This window comes from Mus musculus, chromosome 13 (assembly GCF_000001635.26).
Source record: "Mus musculus strain C57BL/6J chromosome 13, GRCm38.p6 C57BL/6J".
Taxonomy (NCBI): Eukaryota; Metazoa; Chordata; class Mammalia; order Rodentia; family Muridae; genus Mus; species Mus musculus.
The window spans coordinates 63,287,875-63,306,605 of NC_000079.6; the positions used below are offsets into that span (position 1 = coordinate 63,287,875).

The 18,731-nt window shown below is 50.1% G+C and overlaps 2 protein-coding genes, 1 long non-coding RNA gene and 4 other non-coding genes across 11 annotated transcripts in view; 4 read left to right on the forward strand and 3 right to left on the reverse strand.

Annotated features, from left to right (window-relative positions):
* The window catches only part of Aopep (aminopeptidase O), a 361,204-nt gene that overhangs the window by 322,982 nt on the left and 19,491 nt on the right, over positions 1-18,731 (forward strand). For 2 of the 4 annotated variants that reach the window (NR_110520.1, NM_001289924.1), the window contains 3 exons: positions 8,984-9,070; positions 10,838-10,982; positions 13,905-15,003. Coding sequence is in view for 2 of the 4 variants with exons in the window: in NM_001289924.1 (NP_001276853.1) it covers positions 8,984-9,070; positions 10,838-10,978 (228 nt within the window). In the remaining 2 variants the exon portion in view is untranslated. Of the gene's footprint in view, positions 1-8,983; positions 9,071-10,837; positions 15,004-18,731 lie in introns of those variants that run through there. The other 2 variants (NR_110521.1, NM_001289926.1) reach the window with 2 other exon arrangements.
* Gm16907 (predicted gene, 16907) lies at positions 1,280-9,273 on the reverse strand. The gene is made up of 3 exons (NR_045794.1): positions 8,960-9,273; positions 4,818-4,961; positions 1,280-3,585 (listed from the first exon to the last, which is right to left on the reverse strand). It is a non-coding gene; the product is annotated as a predicted gene, 16907 (long non-coding RNA).
* Mir23b (microRNA 23b) lies at positions 12,610-12,683 on the forward strand. The gene has a single exon (NR_029530.1). It is a non-coding gene; the product is annotated as a microRNA 23b (primary transcript).
* Mir27b (microRNA 27b) lies at positions 12,838-12,910 on the forward strand. Its single transcript, NR_029531.1, has one exon. It is a non-coding gene; the product is annotated as a microRNA 27b (primary transcript).
* Positions 13,325-13,409, reverse strand: Mir3074-1 (microRNA 3074-1). The gene has a single exon (NR_037235.1). It is a non-coding gene; the product is annotated as a microRNA 3074-1 (primary transcript).
* Positions 13,334-13,401, forward strand: Mir24-1 (microRNA 24-1). The gene has a single exon (NR_029575.1). It is a non-coding gene; the product is annotated as a microRNA 24-1 (primary transcript).
* Positions 13,460-18,731, reverse strand: part of Fancc (Fanconi anemia, complementation group C) — a 195,959-nt gene continuing 190,687 nt past the window's right edge. The window contains exon 16 of one of the 2 annotated variants that reach the window (XM_011244476.3): positions 13,460-17,994. In XM_011244476.3, the coding sequence (XP_011242778.1) occupies positions 17,806-17,994 (189 nt within the window). In that variant the 3' untranslated portion in view covers positions 13,460-17,805. The remainder of the gene's footprint in view (positions 17,995-18,731) is intronic. The other variant, NM_001042673.2, reaches the window with a different exon arrangement.

Sequence of the window (18,731 nt, forward strand, 5' to 3'; positions counted from 1 at the left end):
CTCCCGTGCAGTCCTAGGTTTGAGGCAGTCGATAACACAAGCTTTGCACCAAGACCTTAGCCCCCATGGCCCTGCCCTAGGAGGTCAAGGCCTATGAGTAGAAATAATGCCATAGCACCAGCTGTCTCTCCACAGTTGCCCGATACCCATGGCTGCCCTGGGTAACAGTGATATGGGGCCTCATTGCCAACACACCAACCTCATCAGTCACCAACCAGCACTGTTAGAATACATCACTGTGAGAGGATTTGAGTATAAAACAGGAGAGTAATTAGAATGTTGAAAGACAGTAAGGGAACTGGTAATCCAGGGTAGAAATTAAGGTTGTGTGTGATAGCATTGGTCTTTAATCCCAATACAGAGATGCAGAGGCACGAAGATTTTGGAGTACAAGGTCAGCCTGGTATACATGTCACAGAGAAACTCCCTGAACACATCTTGATCTTCCACCTGGCAACTCACAGAAACAGTGTTCTGGCCTGTTTTCTTCAGAGATTTTTTTTTTAAGGGAATTGTGGGCCAAGGAAGTGTATAGGAACTGGAAGCATGCTGGTCAGCGGCTCAGAGCAGAGGCTTTCCTTGTCTTTCCATGTCTTACTGCTGTCATCTACTCTGTGGCTACACTGCTGCCATCCATGGGAGGCAGAGCTGTCCCGGCCGGGTCACTGTTTCTACTAGCAGCAAAAGTCCCCTTTTCAGCAGAGACCTGAGTGGTGCCCTTACCTCCTGACTTCAGAACCAGTTTGAAAGGTATCACTGCTGAGTGTCGAGTCTTGGAAGAGAAAGCCGTAACTGTCTAGCCCTTGTCTGCTTCAGTTCTCTTGACTGGCACTAAGCCTTTAATGGTATTACCATCCTCAGATGAAGCTCTATGTGGGGGTTGCGGGGAGCTGACGCTCTGCCTAGATCGCAGGAGTGCTTAGAACCCAGGTGAGGTGAGCGTCCTGCTCACTTTGTGGCAGATGTCTGCCACCACCCTGGGCCTTCGCTGTACACTCTTTTTGCATGCTAGTGTGGTAGGGGCAGCAGCTGAAACATCATCACACAGTGTGGCACCACAGACAGAGCGACAGACACATGTCCCTCTTTCATGTCTGTGTGTGTCTTCTTGTGATGGGCTTGGGTCAGCCTCAGGTGTTGATCCTCAGGAGTCTTCCATTTTGTTTTGTAAGACAGGGTCTCTCACCTGTTAGGCTAGGCTGGCTAGCCAAGTAAGCTCTGCTCTGTCTTTGTAGTTGCTGGCATTACAGGCTCACTGTTCCTCATATTTGCAAGGCAAGAACTTTACTCCTTCAGCTATCTTCCCAGTCTCCACGAGTCACTCCTAACCCTGGCCTAGGAATTTACTAACATGTCTGTACAGCAGCAACTGAAGTAAGGTCTAATTCCCTTTATTAGAAGAACAATCTCGGAGTTCCAGTCCTCTGGGAACAGCGAGCAGTGAGGGAGAGGAGAGGGGGAGCAGTAGAGTAAACCAGATGCTGAAAGTTCTGTGTGGTTCTGTGTGGCTCGTGCACCATAGCTGACAGCTCTTTGCTGGCAGTGCCATCAGCCTGTAGTCCTGCAATAGCTGTGCCTCTCACCACCAGTGAACCCTCTTTAAAGCAAGAAAATCTAATTTAAGCACACAAATTGAAAAAGCAGGGTTGTTTATTGCAGTGTAGACTTATTAACTTATAAGAGCCTCGAGCCTTCGTCTTTCTGTTTACAGATATAAAATGAAACTCCAAATGAGGTTTAATGGGCTTCCCAGATCATGTTCCCTGTACAGATTTTTTTTTTCCTTTAGCAGTAAATTTCAAAATCAAAAGGACTGAGAAAGAAAGGGGCTTCCTGTCATAAATAGGATGGGTGGTATTCTTCAAAGCATTTTATAGCTTCCAACTGTGCATTATAATTTCAAAGTCCTTGAAAGCATTCTCCGTTTGCAGCAGCGTTGTCCATTCAGAAGCCTGCTGCAGGCAGACACTGCGCTTGGAGGCAGGCCAGTGGGATCAGTGGCCTAATGTCTTGCTTTCACCAGCTCGCCACAGAACCCTGCAGCATTGCCACCTAGCAACACAGCAGCCAGCTTGGTCCACCTGTTGGCCTGCCTCAACCCTGGTTCTGCAACAAAGCTAAAGGATTCTAACTGTTACAAACGTGACATGAGGATTTAAGTTGCTGTATCTGTCTGTAAACACTGAGGTCCCAGGTTTTTCTAATAGTTATATATGGAAGTTTGAAAAACACAAAGAATGAGTCAACATGCAGTAGTAAGCAGGCTCGGGGGAGGCTGGGGTCCTCCTTGATCTTACCAAGTAGGCACTAACCACTGAGCTACAGCCATAGCACTGGGAGGGGGAGGGGTGTCAATGGCTGACTCCTTGAAAGGCAACTTCATGTAAAACACTGGTATGTGTATGCTAGGCAGCTGTTAGTCCAGCAAATGGCTCAGATAATCAATCACCTTGTAAAGAGAACAGGTTGCTTTTGGCTCAGGCTATGGTTCCAGCCCCTGGGTGGTTAGCCCCATGACTTTGGGTCTGTGGTAGGAGCATAAAGCAGGGCAGACCCACACGCCTACAGCCAGGAACCTTTTGCTCTTGCTGGCTGCACTCATTCTCTCTGCGCTGGCATCACCCTCCATGCCTGGCCACCGCAGCACTGGATCAGCCCCTGTACTGTTCCCACAGACCAGTGAGATGCAGGATCTCCCCTTTAATAATCCTCAGAATGAATGCTGAGCCTGGAATTGGAACTGCAGAGACAGCAATAGGACTTGGGGGGTTGGGACCAGCACTCAGGGCTACTCTGCATGTCATGCTGGGTCCATCCTAAGGTTTCAGGGGTTCCCACCTGGATGTCCGTTGACATGGTAGGTTTGGGGAGGAAATACTTGGATAGCAATGTATGATCTAGGTCAGTACACCACATAGTCTGTTCTGTAAACAGTGGTTTAAGTAATGAGCTGTGTCTGCCCTGTTCTTCAGGGGCAAAACCAAAAGGGCAGAGGACCAGTGGTACCCTGCATCTGGCCTTGAACAGAAAGGCTGTGTCAGGGCCTATGGTCAGAGTAGAGGGATGCTGACACTGTTGTCCCCTGGTTGGGAGGAGAGCTAGGCTAGGTATCAACTGTTTCCAGAAGAGATCTCTGATGGTGGTCAGGTTCGTAGCCCGGAATTTGAGGCACAGTTCAGGAATAGAAGTGGCTTTCTAAGTGGCAATGCTTTAAGACTGTAGACACCAGAAGAGCAGGGTACCTCTGTGGTGTTAACAAGTGAAGAGCCTTTCAGCTCCGAGGGAACTTCTGGTTCACAGTAACCTTGTACATGGGACAGAATTGCCACATAGCTGGGGTTGGTATGAGTCCAAGTGAGTCCTCTGTACAAATGGTCTTGAAAATTCCCAGAATTGTGCGCCTGGATGTACTTCCCAGAGGTGGTGTGAGCACCCCAAGGTCTTGTCTCTTCCTCCAGCGGTCATCCAGGCCCCATATTCTCTTCTGCAACCAGGACTCGATGGCCAAGGCTAGTTGGTCTTAAGCTGTGTGGTCCCCACCAGTGCCTTCTCTCTCCTGGATCCCTTCTTGCTCACAGCCATCACCTGGGTTGAGAAGGTCACCTCGTTAAGTCCTGCCCTGTCATCTGGGCACACATTCCCAGGTGTTACCTATCTCCAAAGTCTCACAGATTCAATAGTCAACTTTTGTAGTAGATGAGAAAACGACAGAAGATTTACTATGTGGAGTCTCCTGAAGTATCTATATAGTCTCTTGGGCATGGCCCTCCACCTTCTAGGAAGGCCACACTCTTCGGGCCATTTGGTCAGTTTTCCACAAAATAGCAGGACACAACATTTATTTACTATTGTTAACTACTAGCATTAAAACAATAATAAAAACTCAGTGTGTTGCATATATTGCATATGGGAAAATGTTGAAAAAAAGAACTTATTTGTGTGTACACGTTTGTACATGTTCTGGCATAAGCTATGTGTGTATGTGTGCCTGGTGGAACCCCTCTGGCTCTTCCTTCCCCCAAGCCTATGGAGCTAGCTGACCCTACAGTTTTGGGAGTGGATAAGCCATAGCCCATGTTTGTCTGGCTGACTATGGTCCCAGGACTCAGACCTATTGCCACAGCACATCCTGGTGGCAGTCCCACTGTAAGACTCAGCGCTGTAATGTGAATTACCTGGCAGGTTTAGTTGTCTGGCCTCAGATGCAGTTCTGACATGAAAGCTCCTGCAGGCCTATCCTCCATGTGCCCTTCCTCTCATCTGTTCCCAACCAATCGAGCACAAGGAGCACTGCTCACAGAGGTCCCTGTATTGGTGCAGGCCCTGAAGGACTGCAGAGTTCTGGAGTCCATTTCTGGTGGGATAAGCGGCACCTCTGTGTAAAAACCCACATTCTAAACAGAGCATCCTGGAAAATAGTTTTTCTAAGGTTTTTCGGAGTGTGTTTGTGTATGTGTGTGTGTGTGTGTGTGAGGTGGAGTCTTACTATGTAGTCCTGGGTGGCCTGAAATATTCTATGTAGACTAAACTAGCCTCAAACTTGAAGAGATGTGCTTGCCTCTGCCTCATGACTATAGGAATTAGAGGCATGCACCATATGCAACTTTTTGTTACACACCTATGTATCACAAAGAATCAACTTACAGCCGGGCTTGGTGGCGCATGCCTTTAATCCCAGCACTCAGGAGGCAGAGGTAGGCAGATTTCTGAGTTCGAGGCCAGCCTGGTCTACAGAGTGAGTTCCAGGACAGCCAGGGCTACACAGAGAAACCCTGTCTCGAAAAACCAAAAAAAAAAAAAAAAAAGAATCAACTTACGGCACCTAGGAAGTCTCTGGTAACCCAGCTTCTCTCTCCTGCCATTGGTGAGCTAGGCCATGTCCACAGGCACCTGTCCTTCAGCCTGGGGCAGTGAGGGGCCACCAGGGCTGTAGGCTTGCCCCGCTAAGGACTGTCTGCTCTCTGTAAGAAAAGAGAGAGCAGGTTCTTGGTAGTCATGTGTCCAGCCAGAGCACAGACACTACAGAGTCCGGAGCCACTCACTCAACTTCATCTCCAGGAAAGACTCTGAGTTGGCCTTTCCCTGCCTACCTACGCAGGCTTCCACCCTTCCCTTGGCCTCTGCCATTGGCCTGGCCTGACCATCTGGGTGCTATTTCACACTAAGCATTTGCTAACTCCAGACTTGATGGGGATTCCTAGCAAAAGCTTGAGATGACCTGAATTTTAGTTGCTCTTTAAATCATTAAATTTCAACTCTACTAAAGTGTAGTTTTCCAAGTGTGGCGGGTCACACCTATAATTCCAGAACTTGGGAGGCAGCCTTGAGCTACACTGAAAATTCTGATCAACCTGAGCTAAATAGCAAAACTATGTCTAAGAGAACCCAAGGAAAGTGCAGCTAGATCATATGGAACACACACATAAACACAAATGCTAAAACTAAAAGAACAGAGTTGAAAAACCGTAGGAAGAATAATCAATAAATTCAACTAGAACCATTCAGAAATGCAAGCAAAATCACCATGGCCGCAGTCAAGATGACTCTGCTGAAAACACTTGCAGTTTAATCAAGAGCTAATCTTCCTGACACACAAAACATTCCTCAGACAAATGGAGGTGGGATTTGTAGGGAGCCAGTGATCCAATAAGAAGGTAAAGGTTTGCTAACTAACCAGACTGAGAGAGAGAGGTTCCACCTTCTAAGATGGATGCTGCCCTCACAAGGAGCCCTGGGGCTCCAGTTCTATGTCCCTGTTGGCTGGCAGCTCTTCTAGAAACAGCTTTCAGCTCCTTTAGAGCTAGTTGGTGTGACAGTGTCTTCTGTCCATTCAGTTTCCCATAGCCCTGCTATACCTGCAAGCTGTCCTCACTTGTCAGAGGCCCATAGCCCCAGCAGTGGGAGTAGCTCAAGATGTGTGAAATGCAAAGATAGCAATTTGAATCACTGAAGGGCCTTTAACAGTGTCTCTCGGAATGCAGAGGTGCCTGCTGCTTGGTCTGGGAATGCCGCAGCATCCAATTGAGCAGAGCAGGAGACAGCACACACCTGGGTTATATGGTGCTGTAGTTGTCTTTCGCCTTTACTGTTACAGGGACCATCCCTCTGAGTGTTGAGGCTCAGCTTGTGGAGTATTGAGTCCCTGCAGTGTCAGTCTAGGTGGGAACTTGAGTCAAGGTGTCGCCTCTGAAAGGCACCAAAGTCTGACCTGGAGGAAGGCAACCCAGCCGTCCACTGGTGGCGCTTGCACTGGGGAAGCAGGTGTTAACCTTGTTCTATGAGGAGATGGGTTGTGGGTGCTTGCGAGTTTGGGAGAGAAAACTAAGATAATCTTTGTTGCCCTGAGAACTAAAAAGAAAACTAAAAGTGCTTGCGTGAGTGGAGACTGGGGTGCAGCATTTCTGTGGTGTCGTTTAAACATCCTGTCTTTGGAATACTGGAATACATGCAGCCCTTTCTGATGAAAAGGCTGTTTTGTCCTGCTCTCTGTGGGGTGGGGGAGACTGTCTGTCCTTCCTGGATGCCATGTTAGCTAGCCTTCAGGGGTCAGAAGATCGGCTCTCTCATTAGTCACGACAATAAAGCGTTTCTAACTGTAAGAGGAGTGGAAACGCTGACTTCATGTTGTGAAAGAGCCTCTGTGACATGGCCTCCTGAACCTTCACATATCCCAGCAGGGCTGCTGGAGCCTCCTGCCCCCACCCGCTGGGGCCTTTTGCTACTCACAAATGGATCCTGGAGCATGCTCTGTTTCTTCTCTGTGTGTAAATAAGAGGAAAGCATAGAAAAGAAAATGAGGGACGAGAGCTGTAGCTCAGTGGGTAGAAGTGCTTGCCTAGCATAAAGTGCATGCATAAAGCCCTGGGCTTGAGAAACTGCTGCATAGCCGGACATGGCTCTGCACACTTGTAATGCTGCCACCTGGAAAGTGGAGGCAGGAAGTGCAAAAGTTCAAGATCATCCTTGGCTGTGCACCAAATTCAAGGTCAGCTCGGGCTCCGTGAGACCCTGTCCTGGATGTAGGGGAGCTACTTGGGGAAGTCCTCTTTGTCTGGCTTCTTGTTTCCCCTGCCCTCGTAGCTGATCCTAGGCCCCAGGCTAACAGACTCCCTGCCTTTCTTCTGTCCACTGGAATTAGGGACGCCCTGACTACATACATGTACTGTGGACTGCCCAGCAATCGATGGTGTGAAAGCCGTCCTTCCTCTGAAGAACTCTCTGCCTGATCTGTCCTCAGAGCCCGACCATGCTGCTCTCCGTCTGTGGCATTAATAACTGAATAAATCTCTTACCCAAAGAGTAGTTAGTCTCACTGTTTCACCCCAACCCTTAATCCTGTAGCTTTCTAAAGCCCTTTACTCTCAAAATAAAATATGAAATGTAATTTGCACTTTTAGAATGACAAAAGTCATAGCAGCGAAACAGTTTCAGCCAGGTCCGACACAGCTCTTGTATGTGTGCCATTATTAAAGGTGGGTATATGTATTTGTGTAGTTCAGCCAGGTCCTACATGAAAGGTCCTCAGAATACTCTCTTAGGTGTGCCATTATTAAAAGTGGGTTTAGGTATCTGCTGTTTTGTAGTTGAGAAAAGGGAGGTTCTTTCTCTGGCCTGACTGAGCAGGTGGCAGAGCAGTAGACCCTGGGGGACTGTCATACCAGGGTCTCCTGGCTAGCCCCAGAGCTCACAAACAAAAGGTTCTGTTGCCAGCTTTTGGGTGTGGCTAGGCCATTGAAAGACCTGGAATTAGGAAGAAAGGGAAAGGGACAGACTACCCCCCCACCCCCGCCCCTGGGACCAGATGCCCATCATCCTGGTGCTGCCCACTGGTTCTATCTGGTGAGCACAGGAGAGCTAATTCCTTATGGTTTCCTAGGGGCTCTTGATAAATTCTAGAAGTCTTGTATAGTAATGTGGTTTGCAGGGGGCCTAGCCAAAATGTCACCATTTATTCCTGACTGCAAAATGGATCAAAGGCAATAAAAACAAGGGTAACATGAGGAGACTTTAAATTTTACTGGCTGATACTAAAGCAGTGATGTAGCATCCACTGATTGGCTGGCTGCTTGCTGGGTAGAGTTCAGACAGCTTGCTGGCAACAGGTGTGGCATTGTACTCTGAGAAGCAAACAGGCAGAAGCACCTGGTTTAAAAAAAAAAATGAATGTGAGGGCTGGAGAGATGATTCAGTGGTTAGGAGCACTGACTGCTCTTCCAGAGGTCCTGAGTTCAATTCCCAGCAACCACATGGTGGCTCATAACCATCTGTAATGGGATCTGATGCCCTCTTCTGGTGTGTCTGAAGACAGCAACAGTGAACTCCCATACATAAAATAAATACCTCTTTTTGTTTTTTAATGCCTCGACACAGAGAGGTGGCCCTGCAAGGCTCTTGTGCCTGGTGGCTTGACCACTGTCTCATAGGCAGTGGGTGCCTGTAAGAGGTAGGGCAAGAGGACCCTGGCAAGTTCCTGCAGGCAAACCTTTAGAACTGTCTTTGAAAAGAGCATGGTCTTTCTACTAGGTGCACGTGGCACATGCGAGCGGACTCTCAGCAGGAGCTGCAAGCTCAAGAGCAGCCTGCTGGAGCCTCTCCATGAATCTGAGCAGAGGTAGGGACCCACCCCGGCTTGGTGTGAGCTCGGAGTTGGCAGCTTCCTACATACTGCATTTTAATTGTTAAACCTGGCGAAACGGAGCCAAACAGGCCGAGTACAGGCCCGACCCCCATCCCTGTTGCTCGTGGCACAGGGAAGCTGCTTCCCGAAGCTCTGTGTGTTTTCTACTACTGTTGGCTGACAGTCCTTGTACTTGGGAGTTCCAGTCCTCGATTTTAGGAAGAAATGAAATGCAACCGCTCGTTCAGCCACACTTCCTACACAAGTGCCCCGTGCTTTGGTGAAATTGCAGTACAGTCGCCCTTTATCCCCACACTCTCCTGGCAGAGGAGCATTGCTTACCAGGTTTCCTGTCTTGTTTCCCAGGTTCGCCATCGATGGTGTGAACTGGTTATTAAGCACAAGTACACAAAGGCATACAATCAGGTGGAGAGGTTCCTACTGGAGGACCAGGTGAGTGTGATCTTCCAAGAGATAGAAACTGGCCACCATTCCCAGTCCCAAGTTCTCCACATCCCTGTCAGAACAAATTATCTGAAGGAGTTTCAAAAACTTTGAAGGGCTAGTTAGCATCTGAAGATCACTGGCAGCTGTGAGCTGATGCCCTCAGTGTCCTCACAGAACCCCGTCCTCTGTCCTGGCTGTGGACGGAATGTGGCATTAGGTGAGGCTTACCCTAGAACTCTCAGTCCAAGGCCATTGCTTAGCAACACCATGGGTCCATCCAGCTTGTAAGGCTCTGATTGCAAGCACAGCACAGCACATGTGTGAATCACATGGGAAACCCTTGGGTCACCTGTTGGGAATTCACACCATGTCATACCCATGCCAGGCCCTGCCTAGCCTGTGTATTCTCTCCTTTTAAGAATGTCCTAGGAAGCAGTCTCCTGCCTCAAATTTCAGGCTCTGTGTGTGTGTGTGTGTGTGTGTGTGTTTGTGTGTTTGTGTACGTACATGTATGTGTGTGTAACCTCATGTGCCACCTCTCTGGTTTGTGACACATTTTGGGGTCATCCTTCAGGGTACCTCCTCTGATGTTTTGTACCTCATGACATGTTTCCACATGACCTCCCCCATACTCTGTCCCACTCCCAACCCCAACTGGCGCCTCTGGCTAGCCTGTGTGCATACTGTGGGCTGATGGGCTAGAGCCACTTTGAATGGGATGGAAAGTGGGGGTGTGGTGGACAAAAGGACTTTTGACAGAGTCAAAGTGAGGGCTGGTTTTTCCCATAAAGCAAAGGATGTGACTTTTTTACAGCAGAAATGTCACATTTGCACAGTGGAGTAAGAATTGTTTGAGAAAGCAGACAGGAACAGAGCTAAGAGCAGCTCACTGGCATAGCCATGCTGTCTGCTGTACAGGGACCTCCACGCCTCAGCCCCTGCAGGAAAGCTCTTTGGAAGCCGACACTGAGTTTTTATCCTATGCTGCCTTTGAAACACTTGAATTTGAAGCAGAATGTAACCCTTGAGAAACTCCATAGAACAAGAAAGCGGGCAGAACTTGCAGAATGTAATTGGCTGCTTTTTTAATGTTGGCTCAGTGAGAATTCAAGCCTTTGTAGCATTGTTTTCAAAGCAGAAGAGCCAAGAGTCTGACATTTGGTGGCTGGGTTAGGCCAAAGTGACAGCATCTGCCCTGCCTGCACTGCTGGCCATGTGGTCTCTGTGGCCTGTTAGGTGATGGACTTTGTAAGCAAGCTCATGCCAGCTACCCTTTAGGATGCACTGGCCTGACAGACAAGGTTTTCCATGGTGACCATTTTGAGAGCTCTCTGCCTCTGCCCAGTGTATTCCTGACAATAGCCATCTTGGGATAGCTTGCTACTCGGGCACCGGAGTCGGTTGACAGAATCAATAGAATTCTGTATTTCTGTTGTTTTTTGAGACAAGGTGTCATTGTGTGACTCTGTGTGGCTTAGAACTTGCTATGTAGACCAGGCTGGCCTTGAATTCACAAAGATCGTCCTATTCTTCCTCCCAGTGCTGAGATTAAAGGCCTGTGCTACCATGTTCAGCTTCCATAGAGTGTTGATAAGGACAATGGAGACAGAGTAGAAGGTGCAAGCTTCAGTTGGTCACCTGCACGGCAGCAGGCTCTCTCTCTGTCCTTTGTGCTTTTAGACCAGCTTGTGTAAAGCAATACAAACAAGTCCCCATAAACATGTGCAGCCTCTTACCCCTTTCCCATTCTTCTCTGGCCTTCACGGTCTGCAGGCCATGGGCATATACCTGTATGGGGAGCTGATGGTGAGTGAGGACGCCAGGCTGCAGCAGCTAGCCCACAGGTGCTTTGAGCTGGTGAAGGAACACATGGACAGAGCATCGGCCCAGGTGGTGACTGAAATGCTGTTCTAAAGAGGTAATTCTCTTTTCTTTCTTCTAACCATCCATGTCAATTGGTAAGCCACATGATGAGCCACAGCACCAGAGGGCTGCCAAACGGTCTTGGGGAGGAAGCAGCAAGGTGGGTCCTCAGGAACAGGAAGAAGGCTCAGGATCTCTGGAGCACCTCACCTGCTGGAAGCATGGGTGTGAAGCAGGTACAGCTGAAGGAGCAACAGATCTGGCACTGCTTTAGCCACCCTGGATTTTGCACAGGTCCACAGGCTCCAGGGTCAAGGTCAACACAGCGGTCCATGGCCTCATTGCTCCAGGCTTCAGCATGCAGGCATCTCTCCTAGAGGCTGTGTAAACCTGAGACTCCTTGGCCTCTGGTTCTCTGACCTGTAGAGTAGGCAGCAGGTCTTCTCTGCCCCTCCATCCAAGTGACACTTGCGTCCTAAAGGCAAGTCTGTTTCCATCTCGTGCTGGAACAGGATTTACGCTGGCTCCCAGAGTCCTTGGCTGTGGTGTAACTTGCCTCCTCTGTAGCCAGCTTGTGGACCAGTAATGCAGTTCAGCCACAGGGCGTGGAGTTCTGAGACAGGTGTGGGCTAGTGCGTCTCTTTCATAGTCGCCAGTCATCATCTCTACATCATCCCAGGACATTATCGCTTGCCATGGTGGTACATATGATGTTTACTTTTGTATATGTTTGAAATTTTACATCAATCACTGTGTTACTCTGTTGTTCTCTATGATTACCAATTAATGAATATTTAGAATTGTGTTGCTAATCTTAACCCATTGTCAGACATTAAATTTACATTTTCACATTTCACTTTTATAAAACCCACTTCTGTGTAATGTTTATTTTTCTGAAGAACTACACTGATGAAGGGAAAACATGTTACTATGTATGACCATGTTGTTGCAGAAGAGCTGGGGACCGCCACAGTCAAGCAGGGGAGATAGTGGGCTGGAGTAAGCAGGTACAGCCTGCTAAGCCTGCACACTACAAGCTAGGACGGTGGCCTGTGTGGATAGACAGAGTCGGTCGGGGCGCCTCTTCACTGCCTCCTGCAGACATTTCTCTAGAAACTTGTAAGCTGAGGGATTGTTGGTATGTGGTGTGTGAAGGTCACACAGTAAAGCCACTGTTCCCTTTTTAGGTCCCTAGGCCTTCACTTAGGAAAGCCATAGTCACATAGTGGTCCTAGTGACTCTTCTAAGAGTATTTTTGCCCCCTGAGTGAGCAAATCCTCAACTTGCTAGGTCCCCTATGAGCTCTGTGCTATGCCTCAGCTTATCCAACCAAATGCTTGGTCACAGGCAAGCCAGAGAGATGCTCCCTCCCTACACACCACACCTGCTGTCTGAGGGGCCCAGAGACATCCCAACCCATTCAGTCTGCAATTGGAGAACAGGGTGTGTCCCAGGGTTAAAGGCCACATACTCAGAGCAAGGATGGTCCCTAAGGTATTGGTCTCATAGCTGATAAGTGTGTCCTTTGTCTCCCAGTCCCCTATGCTCCTCTATACAGTGCAGCCAGCGCGCTGAAGGACAGCAGGCTGCACTGCTAGCGTGGTGGGCTCAGAGGCGGTTTGGAGGACACTCAGCACATGTGGATGGGAGTGGTTGGGCATGGTGCTGCCCTCACCTGCTCTGGCTGCTTGGGTTCCTGGCATGCTGATTTGTGACTTGAGATTAAAATCACATTGCCAGGGATTACCACGCAACCATGACCTTGGCTGCTCCTGCAGAACCGTGGCTACTTTCTCTCTGCAGTTTGGAGAACAGAGGCGCCTTGTGGCTCTTTGGAAACAAAAGAAGCCAACAGCCTTCGAAGATGCTCACCAGCCCTTTAATTATGGCCGGCGATGACCTCTCTAACAAGGTGCAGAGCTTAGCTGATTGGTGAACAGTGATTGGTTTCCGCTTTGTTCACAGTGGCTAAGTTCTGCACCTGAAGAGAAGGTGAGATGGGGACAGTTAACTTGCAGCTGCCAGGCAGAGGCCACTGCCTGGTGGTCACTCCAGAGGAGGAGAGACCAGCCTGCCTCAAGGCTGTGTTGTCAAGAGTGCAAACAGCGTGCTGACCACCCTTAAGTGTGTCTACAGAAAATACAGTTCTACTGCTAATTAGTTCACTGTAATGTCAAGTGTATTGGGAGTCACAGAAAACTAAACCCAGGTGCATCAAGGAAACTGAGCCAACCTTGTCTCAGCTGATGCCACACGTGATGGGTGGGGGTGTGGTTCTTTGTCCCTGCTGGGCGTGGTGAACTCTTTCTTGTATTTGCAGTCCAGGTCTCCATGTCTCCACAGTCGCTGGCAAGATGATGCCCAGGGCACGCCAGGAGGCACTGCCCAGCTGTGATTGGACCCGCCCTCCGGTGCCTACTGAGCTGATATCAGTTCTCATTTCACACACTGGCTCAGTTCAGCAGGAACAGGAGTCGAGCCCTTGAGCAAAAAGCCTACCCATCTGTAAGTGCCTGAGGCAGGCCTCCCACGGAGAAGAAGATGAAGGGCCTGAGTGTCTGGTACCAGACCCAACAGCAGTGGTATCCCTCTGTATGTGCTCCCGAGGTGGGGATTTGTAGAGTGCAGAGCTAACCTTGGAAAGTTTGCATTCCCTAGAAGCAGGTAGGGCAGGCGCTGAGCATTTGCCACGTGTTGGGGCAGAGCACACCATGTCACCGCTGCCTTGAGCAGTGAGAATGCCTGTCTGAAGGGCCTTGTCTGTAGAGCCTTTCTGAACCTCTCTGGGCTTCACAGCCCTGCATGGCCTGTGCCGTGACTGTGCACCCCAGACCCAGGATTGTGAGGTGTGGCTTCAGTGTTGCCCCTGTCCTCCCATGAAAAGTTCCCTCTCAAGTGGAGGTCAGAGGCTGGGAGGACTCCTGTTGGAATGGCTGTGGTGACTGGGTAATAAATTTTATTGCTGTTTCCTCCACAGGACAGATCACAGTGAGATTCTCATATACCTTCTCCTAGCCCTGGTGGGGCCAGGACTGCACTGACCCTGGACATCAAAGGGAGGATTATGTGGCTGCTAAGGCCATCAGCCCACAGCAGTGGTTGGTCCATCTTGGGCTTCCAGAGACTGGGCTCCCGTGGCATATATAAAAGGCGGAGCCTCATAAACTGTTGCACCTGGCAGCTGCCTTTGTTCCCAGTCCTAGAGAGACTGAGTCTACACACTGGAATTGAGCTGTGACTTTAAGGCAGTCATTCAATGAAGGACACCCTCCCCTAGGCAGATGGAGAGCCGGTTGCCTGCTTCCTGTGATTGCAAAAACTAGCTGCCATGCTCTGAGACTGCAGAATCATGTGACACCTCCTGTGGCTGGTCCCCAAGGATTCTGCAAAGCCCTTTTGATGTGTTCAGTCAACAGAGCATTCCTGTTTTTGAAAATGCAGGAAAGCCTAAAATGTCTTAATAAAGTACCAGATTTGCTAGTGTTCCAGTTTGCTTCTGAATTTGATGCTCCTTAAAAGCAAAGAAGAACGTGTGTCAGAACAGGCACTTTCCACACACTTCCTACCTCCAGGTAATGTTAATTCTAAAAAGGTTGGAAGTAAAGGGAAATTAGTGTGGCTTGGGACTCTGCTCTCTTCCAAATGTGGAGTTTCAGCCAGCCTGGTACTAGCGGAGTCTCAGAACAAGCTCTAAGCTCTTTCAGTCACTGTCTAGAGAACGGTGCTTGAGACTGAGCCATCAGTGCAGTCACATGAGCCCAGCCAAGGCAGAGCGGTGGACAGAGGAACCAGAAGGAGCATCCCACTGGCTGGCCAGGCTTCTGCACCCAGACCTGCTGGGTGACAAAGGCTCTAGGACAGACTGAGAGGAGCGTCCGCACAGAACCATTGGTTTTCAGAGCCTGGGCTGTAGCAGTGACTGCATTTGGATGGTTGCAGGGGACTTGCAAATGGTTATCTGCTTTGTATACCACAATGGTACAAGTATCAAAGTGTGTTAATTCTACTTAATGTTACCCTGATTTCTGTGAAGACTTGAAATAAATGGCTGAGTCTATGCCTTCCTGCTCTCAGAAGCACTCTGGCCTTGCTTAGAGGTGGACTAAGAACCACACACCCTGTAAGGCCCCTCTGAGAACCTCAGTGGCCCATACCTCCTCTGAACTGGAGAGAGCAGCCAAGCACTGGTTTAGTCTGGTTTTGTTCTTTGTTCTTAGGAACCACTAAAGCAAAACAAAGCTGTCGCCTAAGGTGGGTTTTGTTCAGGGATCAAGTCCCTTGTCCCCATGGGTCACTGAGCCCTGTGCCTGGCTGTGTCTGGCTTGGGTTCTTGCCAATGGGTTTCAGGTAAGTGGAGATCTCACTGGAACCAGATGCCCATTTCACAGCTTTGGTGAAGGATCTGTGGTAGAGCTGTCCTTTGCCACCTCTGGCTGGGTGCAGAGCAAGCCTATCCTCCCCTCTCCTCTAGTCCCCCACCCCAACAAGTTAGGCAGCAGCTCCTGCCACCCATAGCTGCACCAGAGGCCCATGAGGCTGTGGAAGCAGGCTTCCCTCATCTGGCTGAGACCTCTGGAGTCAAGAAAGTGCAGTCTCCATTCTTCCGTGAGCCACCTGACTTCACAGGACACAGAACATTGCAAACGTTAACTTGTCAAATAGGATGCGAAGCAGGGTCTGAGGGCGGAAGAATGGATGTCTAGGGAGGCTTGACCTCCTCCTCTGAGCTGTCTCACCCAGGGAGGAGTTTGCTCTATAGCATATGGTTCAGGTGATGAGTGAACTGTTGGCGGAGGAAGGATGTGGATCATCACCCAGGCTCCTGCTCCAAACCACAAGTGGGCAGAGCAAGAAGCTGGATCCCTGGGTCAGTGTTTGCTGTAGACCACTCTGTAGTGCTTGGTCTTCAGAGCTTTGGTGTCCAAGCCTTAGGCAGGGGCTTGGAACCCCTCTAAGGAACTCTCCCTCCCACCACTCAGATGTGAGACTGAGCCTGTGTTGAAAGCCTGGAAGCCTGAACCTGAGTCTGCTCCTCTGTCCCTGGAGAGACTGAGACTGTCCTTGGTGGTCAGGCACACTTGTTGCCAGCACTATTTCCATGCCGTTTTCTAGCCTCACTTCATTCCTGGAGGAAGCTGAAGGGTGAGAGAAACCCAATGGGAGCAAAGTGCTCTACCACCAGGCCCATGCCTCCAGTAGGTAGAGGGGCCGGGACAGGAGGATCCGTGTGAGATAACTGCCAAGAGGTGAGTGGGATAGCAGAAACACCAGCCTCTTAACCCTGCCACTGAATACTGTCATCGTCATTGCTAAGCAGATGTCCATCACTTGAGAACAACAGGCCAGGGCTGGGCCAGCCTGTTCTCACTGATCCCACCAGAAATGGCCTCCTTCCAACCAAGACAGCCTAGAGTTACTCCATCTCTTCTCCAGAGGAGACACACCCCTCCGTGTTATCTGGGATGCTTCCGACAAGGATTAGAGCAGGCCTCAACCGGAGTGAGGCCAGGGCTACAGGAAGGGGGTGCATCTAGATCATCTGATGTTGACCCCTGGGCCATGGTTCCCTGCACAGGAGGAAACATCAGTGCCCCCACTGTGGGCTATCCTTCTGCATAGATCCTGAACCCACTGTTTTGTCCCTCTACATAGATCCTGAACCTGGCCTAGGAAGGGAGCCATCCACACTCGGATTTGTAGAAGAGAGTTGAACCCCAGGAAGGGGCAGAGGTTGGCTGGCTGGGAGCTCACCACCTTGTTTGTGAGCCTTTGGACAGAAGCCAAGGGAGAGGTACTGGGAATTCTGGCTGGACCCAGGCAGGAAGAAGGGAAGGGTGGGGTTGAGAAAGTCCCAGAAAGGACTCTGGGCGCTCTGACTCAGCTATTCCAATAGTACTGGAGGATTTTAAAGCATTTATGTATTTATTTATTCAAACGAATTTCACATCAAAAGAATGAAATAATTGATACTATAGCAAGGTATTCTTGCTTGTGGTGAGCAGAAATGTCATAGAATGTCCCCAGGGTAGAAACCAGAAATGGCAGATATCCCAAAGTAAGCAGTCCTTACCAAACGCAGAGGGTTTTTCAGGGTCCACTCCAGGCCAGTGCCAAGTTCCTACCAGGTTTTTCTCCTGACCGTGGCTTAGCAGGACATGGCTACACAAGCCCAGTGAGCGGCCAGCTAGCAGGGGATGCCACACACACAGGGATCTCTGTTATCCACAGCATCACCTTTGCCCCAACTCTCCAAAGCAGCTATGGCCCAGGAAGCAACAGAAAGCAGTACTTAGAGGATGGGATCTGAAGGGTTCACATGCAGAGCTGCTTGCTTCAGTCCTGCTGGTCCCCACCAGGCTTATACAGAGACGGAGCCAGCCAGTACAGGAACAGCACTGGCCTGGTAAGGGAAAGGAGAACACCCCGCCCCAGCTACACCTGCCAAGTAGTCCTGGGTGCTGGGCCTGTGGCCTTAGCTGGCCTGCTCCCTGAGTGGCTGGGCTGCCATACCCATTCCCACAGTATGTAGACACCTTGCTGCGGCTTAACATTGTTTCCAAAAGCTCAGTGGTTATTCAGCCCCTTGGAACACTCTCTCCCTAGGGAGTGGCCTAGCCTCATCACATCTCTGAGACTCCCAGGGCTGGCGTGGGTGGGGAGTGCCTGGACCTCCCAAGAAAGGTTTCAGGGAGTAGTCTCAGTGAGGGGGGTGAACTCACCCTAGCCACAGTGAATTCGGGGGCCCCTTGGCTGGTCTGTGGGGTTTACGAGGTGGGAGGGAGGAGCAGCCATCCGGCTATTCAGGGGACGGTTTTATGGCCCCCTTCCCACCCATTGATGCTGTCGGAGAGATTGATGAACCAATAAGGCAGTTCTCTTCAGACCAATGACCAGACAGTGTGAGACAGGGAGGAGACTGGGGCAAGCGGAGGAAGTTTCCCAGGATGGGGTGGGCTGCTGAGGAGACCGGCTCTTGGTGTTGGCATGTGTAGCCCCAGTGGGAAGACTGGCCAGAAAGAAGCCCTGCCTTGGTGGTTGATCCCGCTGGGAGTGTCCATGTCCGTGTTCTCGGAGAAGCATAGGAAACAAGAGGTACAGTCACCAGAATGTGGCCTCAGCAGCTGGCGATGGCCCCAGAAACCTGGCATGACAGGACGTGTGTGCAAGCTTGGGTTGGAGATACAATGCCCTTTCTCTTCAGCTGGCTTGTAAAATCAAATCTGGCCAATTCAGTGAAACAGGCTTGGGCTGGCTTATGAGTCCCCGAGGACAGAACAGGAATGAGTATGGGACCTCTCCCATCTGTCCTGGGTCCACCACTGTCTCTTGTCTGTATAATGACCTTACCTAGGCACTGGCAGGGTGGACCAGGAACATGGACGGGGCAGGCCCTAACCGGCTGTCCATTCCATGGCATTCCAGGAAAGCGATCCACCAGACTGTGTTCTGTCCTGGCTACATAGCTTATTGTGGCTATGTCTGGATACAGAATGTCTGGATACAGAGTAGGTGTGTGCCCTGCGGCTTCTCATTTCTTAAGCCACCTTTGTCATTTTGCCTATAATTTCTTACACACACACACACACACCTTTAGAGCCTGGTACCCAGCTGTAGCACTCAAGAGTCCCAAGTTCTAGGAAGTTCTTGTCTACTCCAGCAGGTCCTCCCTTGCTGCCCACTGTCCGATGGATTAACCTATAGGAGAAGTGTGGCCTTCTAAACCAGGTGGAACTTGAGGCTTGAAAAGCTGCGGGGAGCCGAGCCGCCTGAGCCTAACACAGCCTTACCTCACTCCTCACCTTCA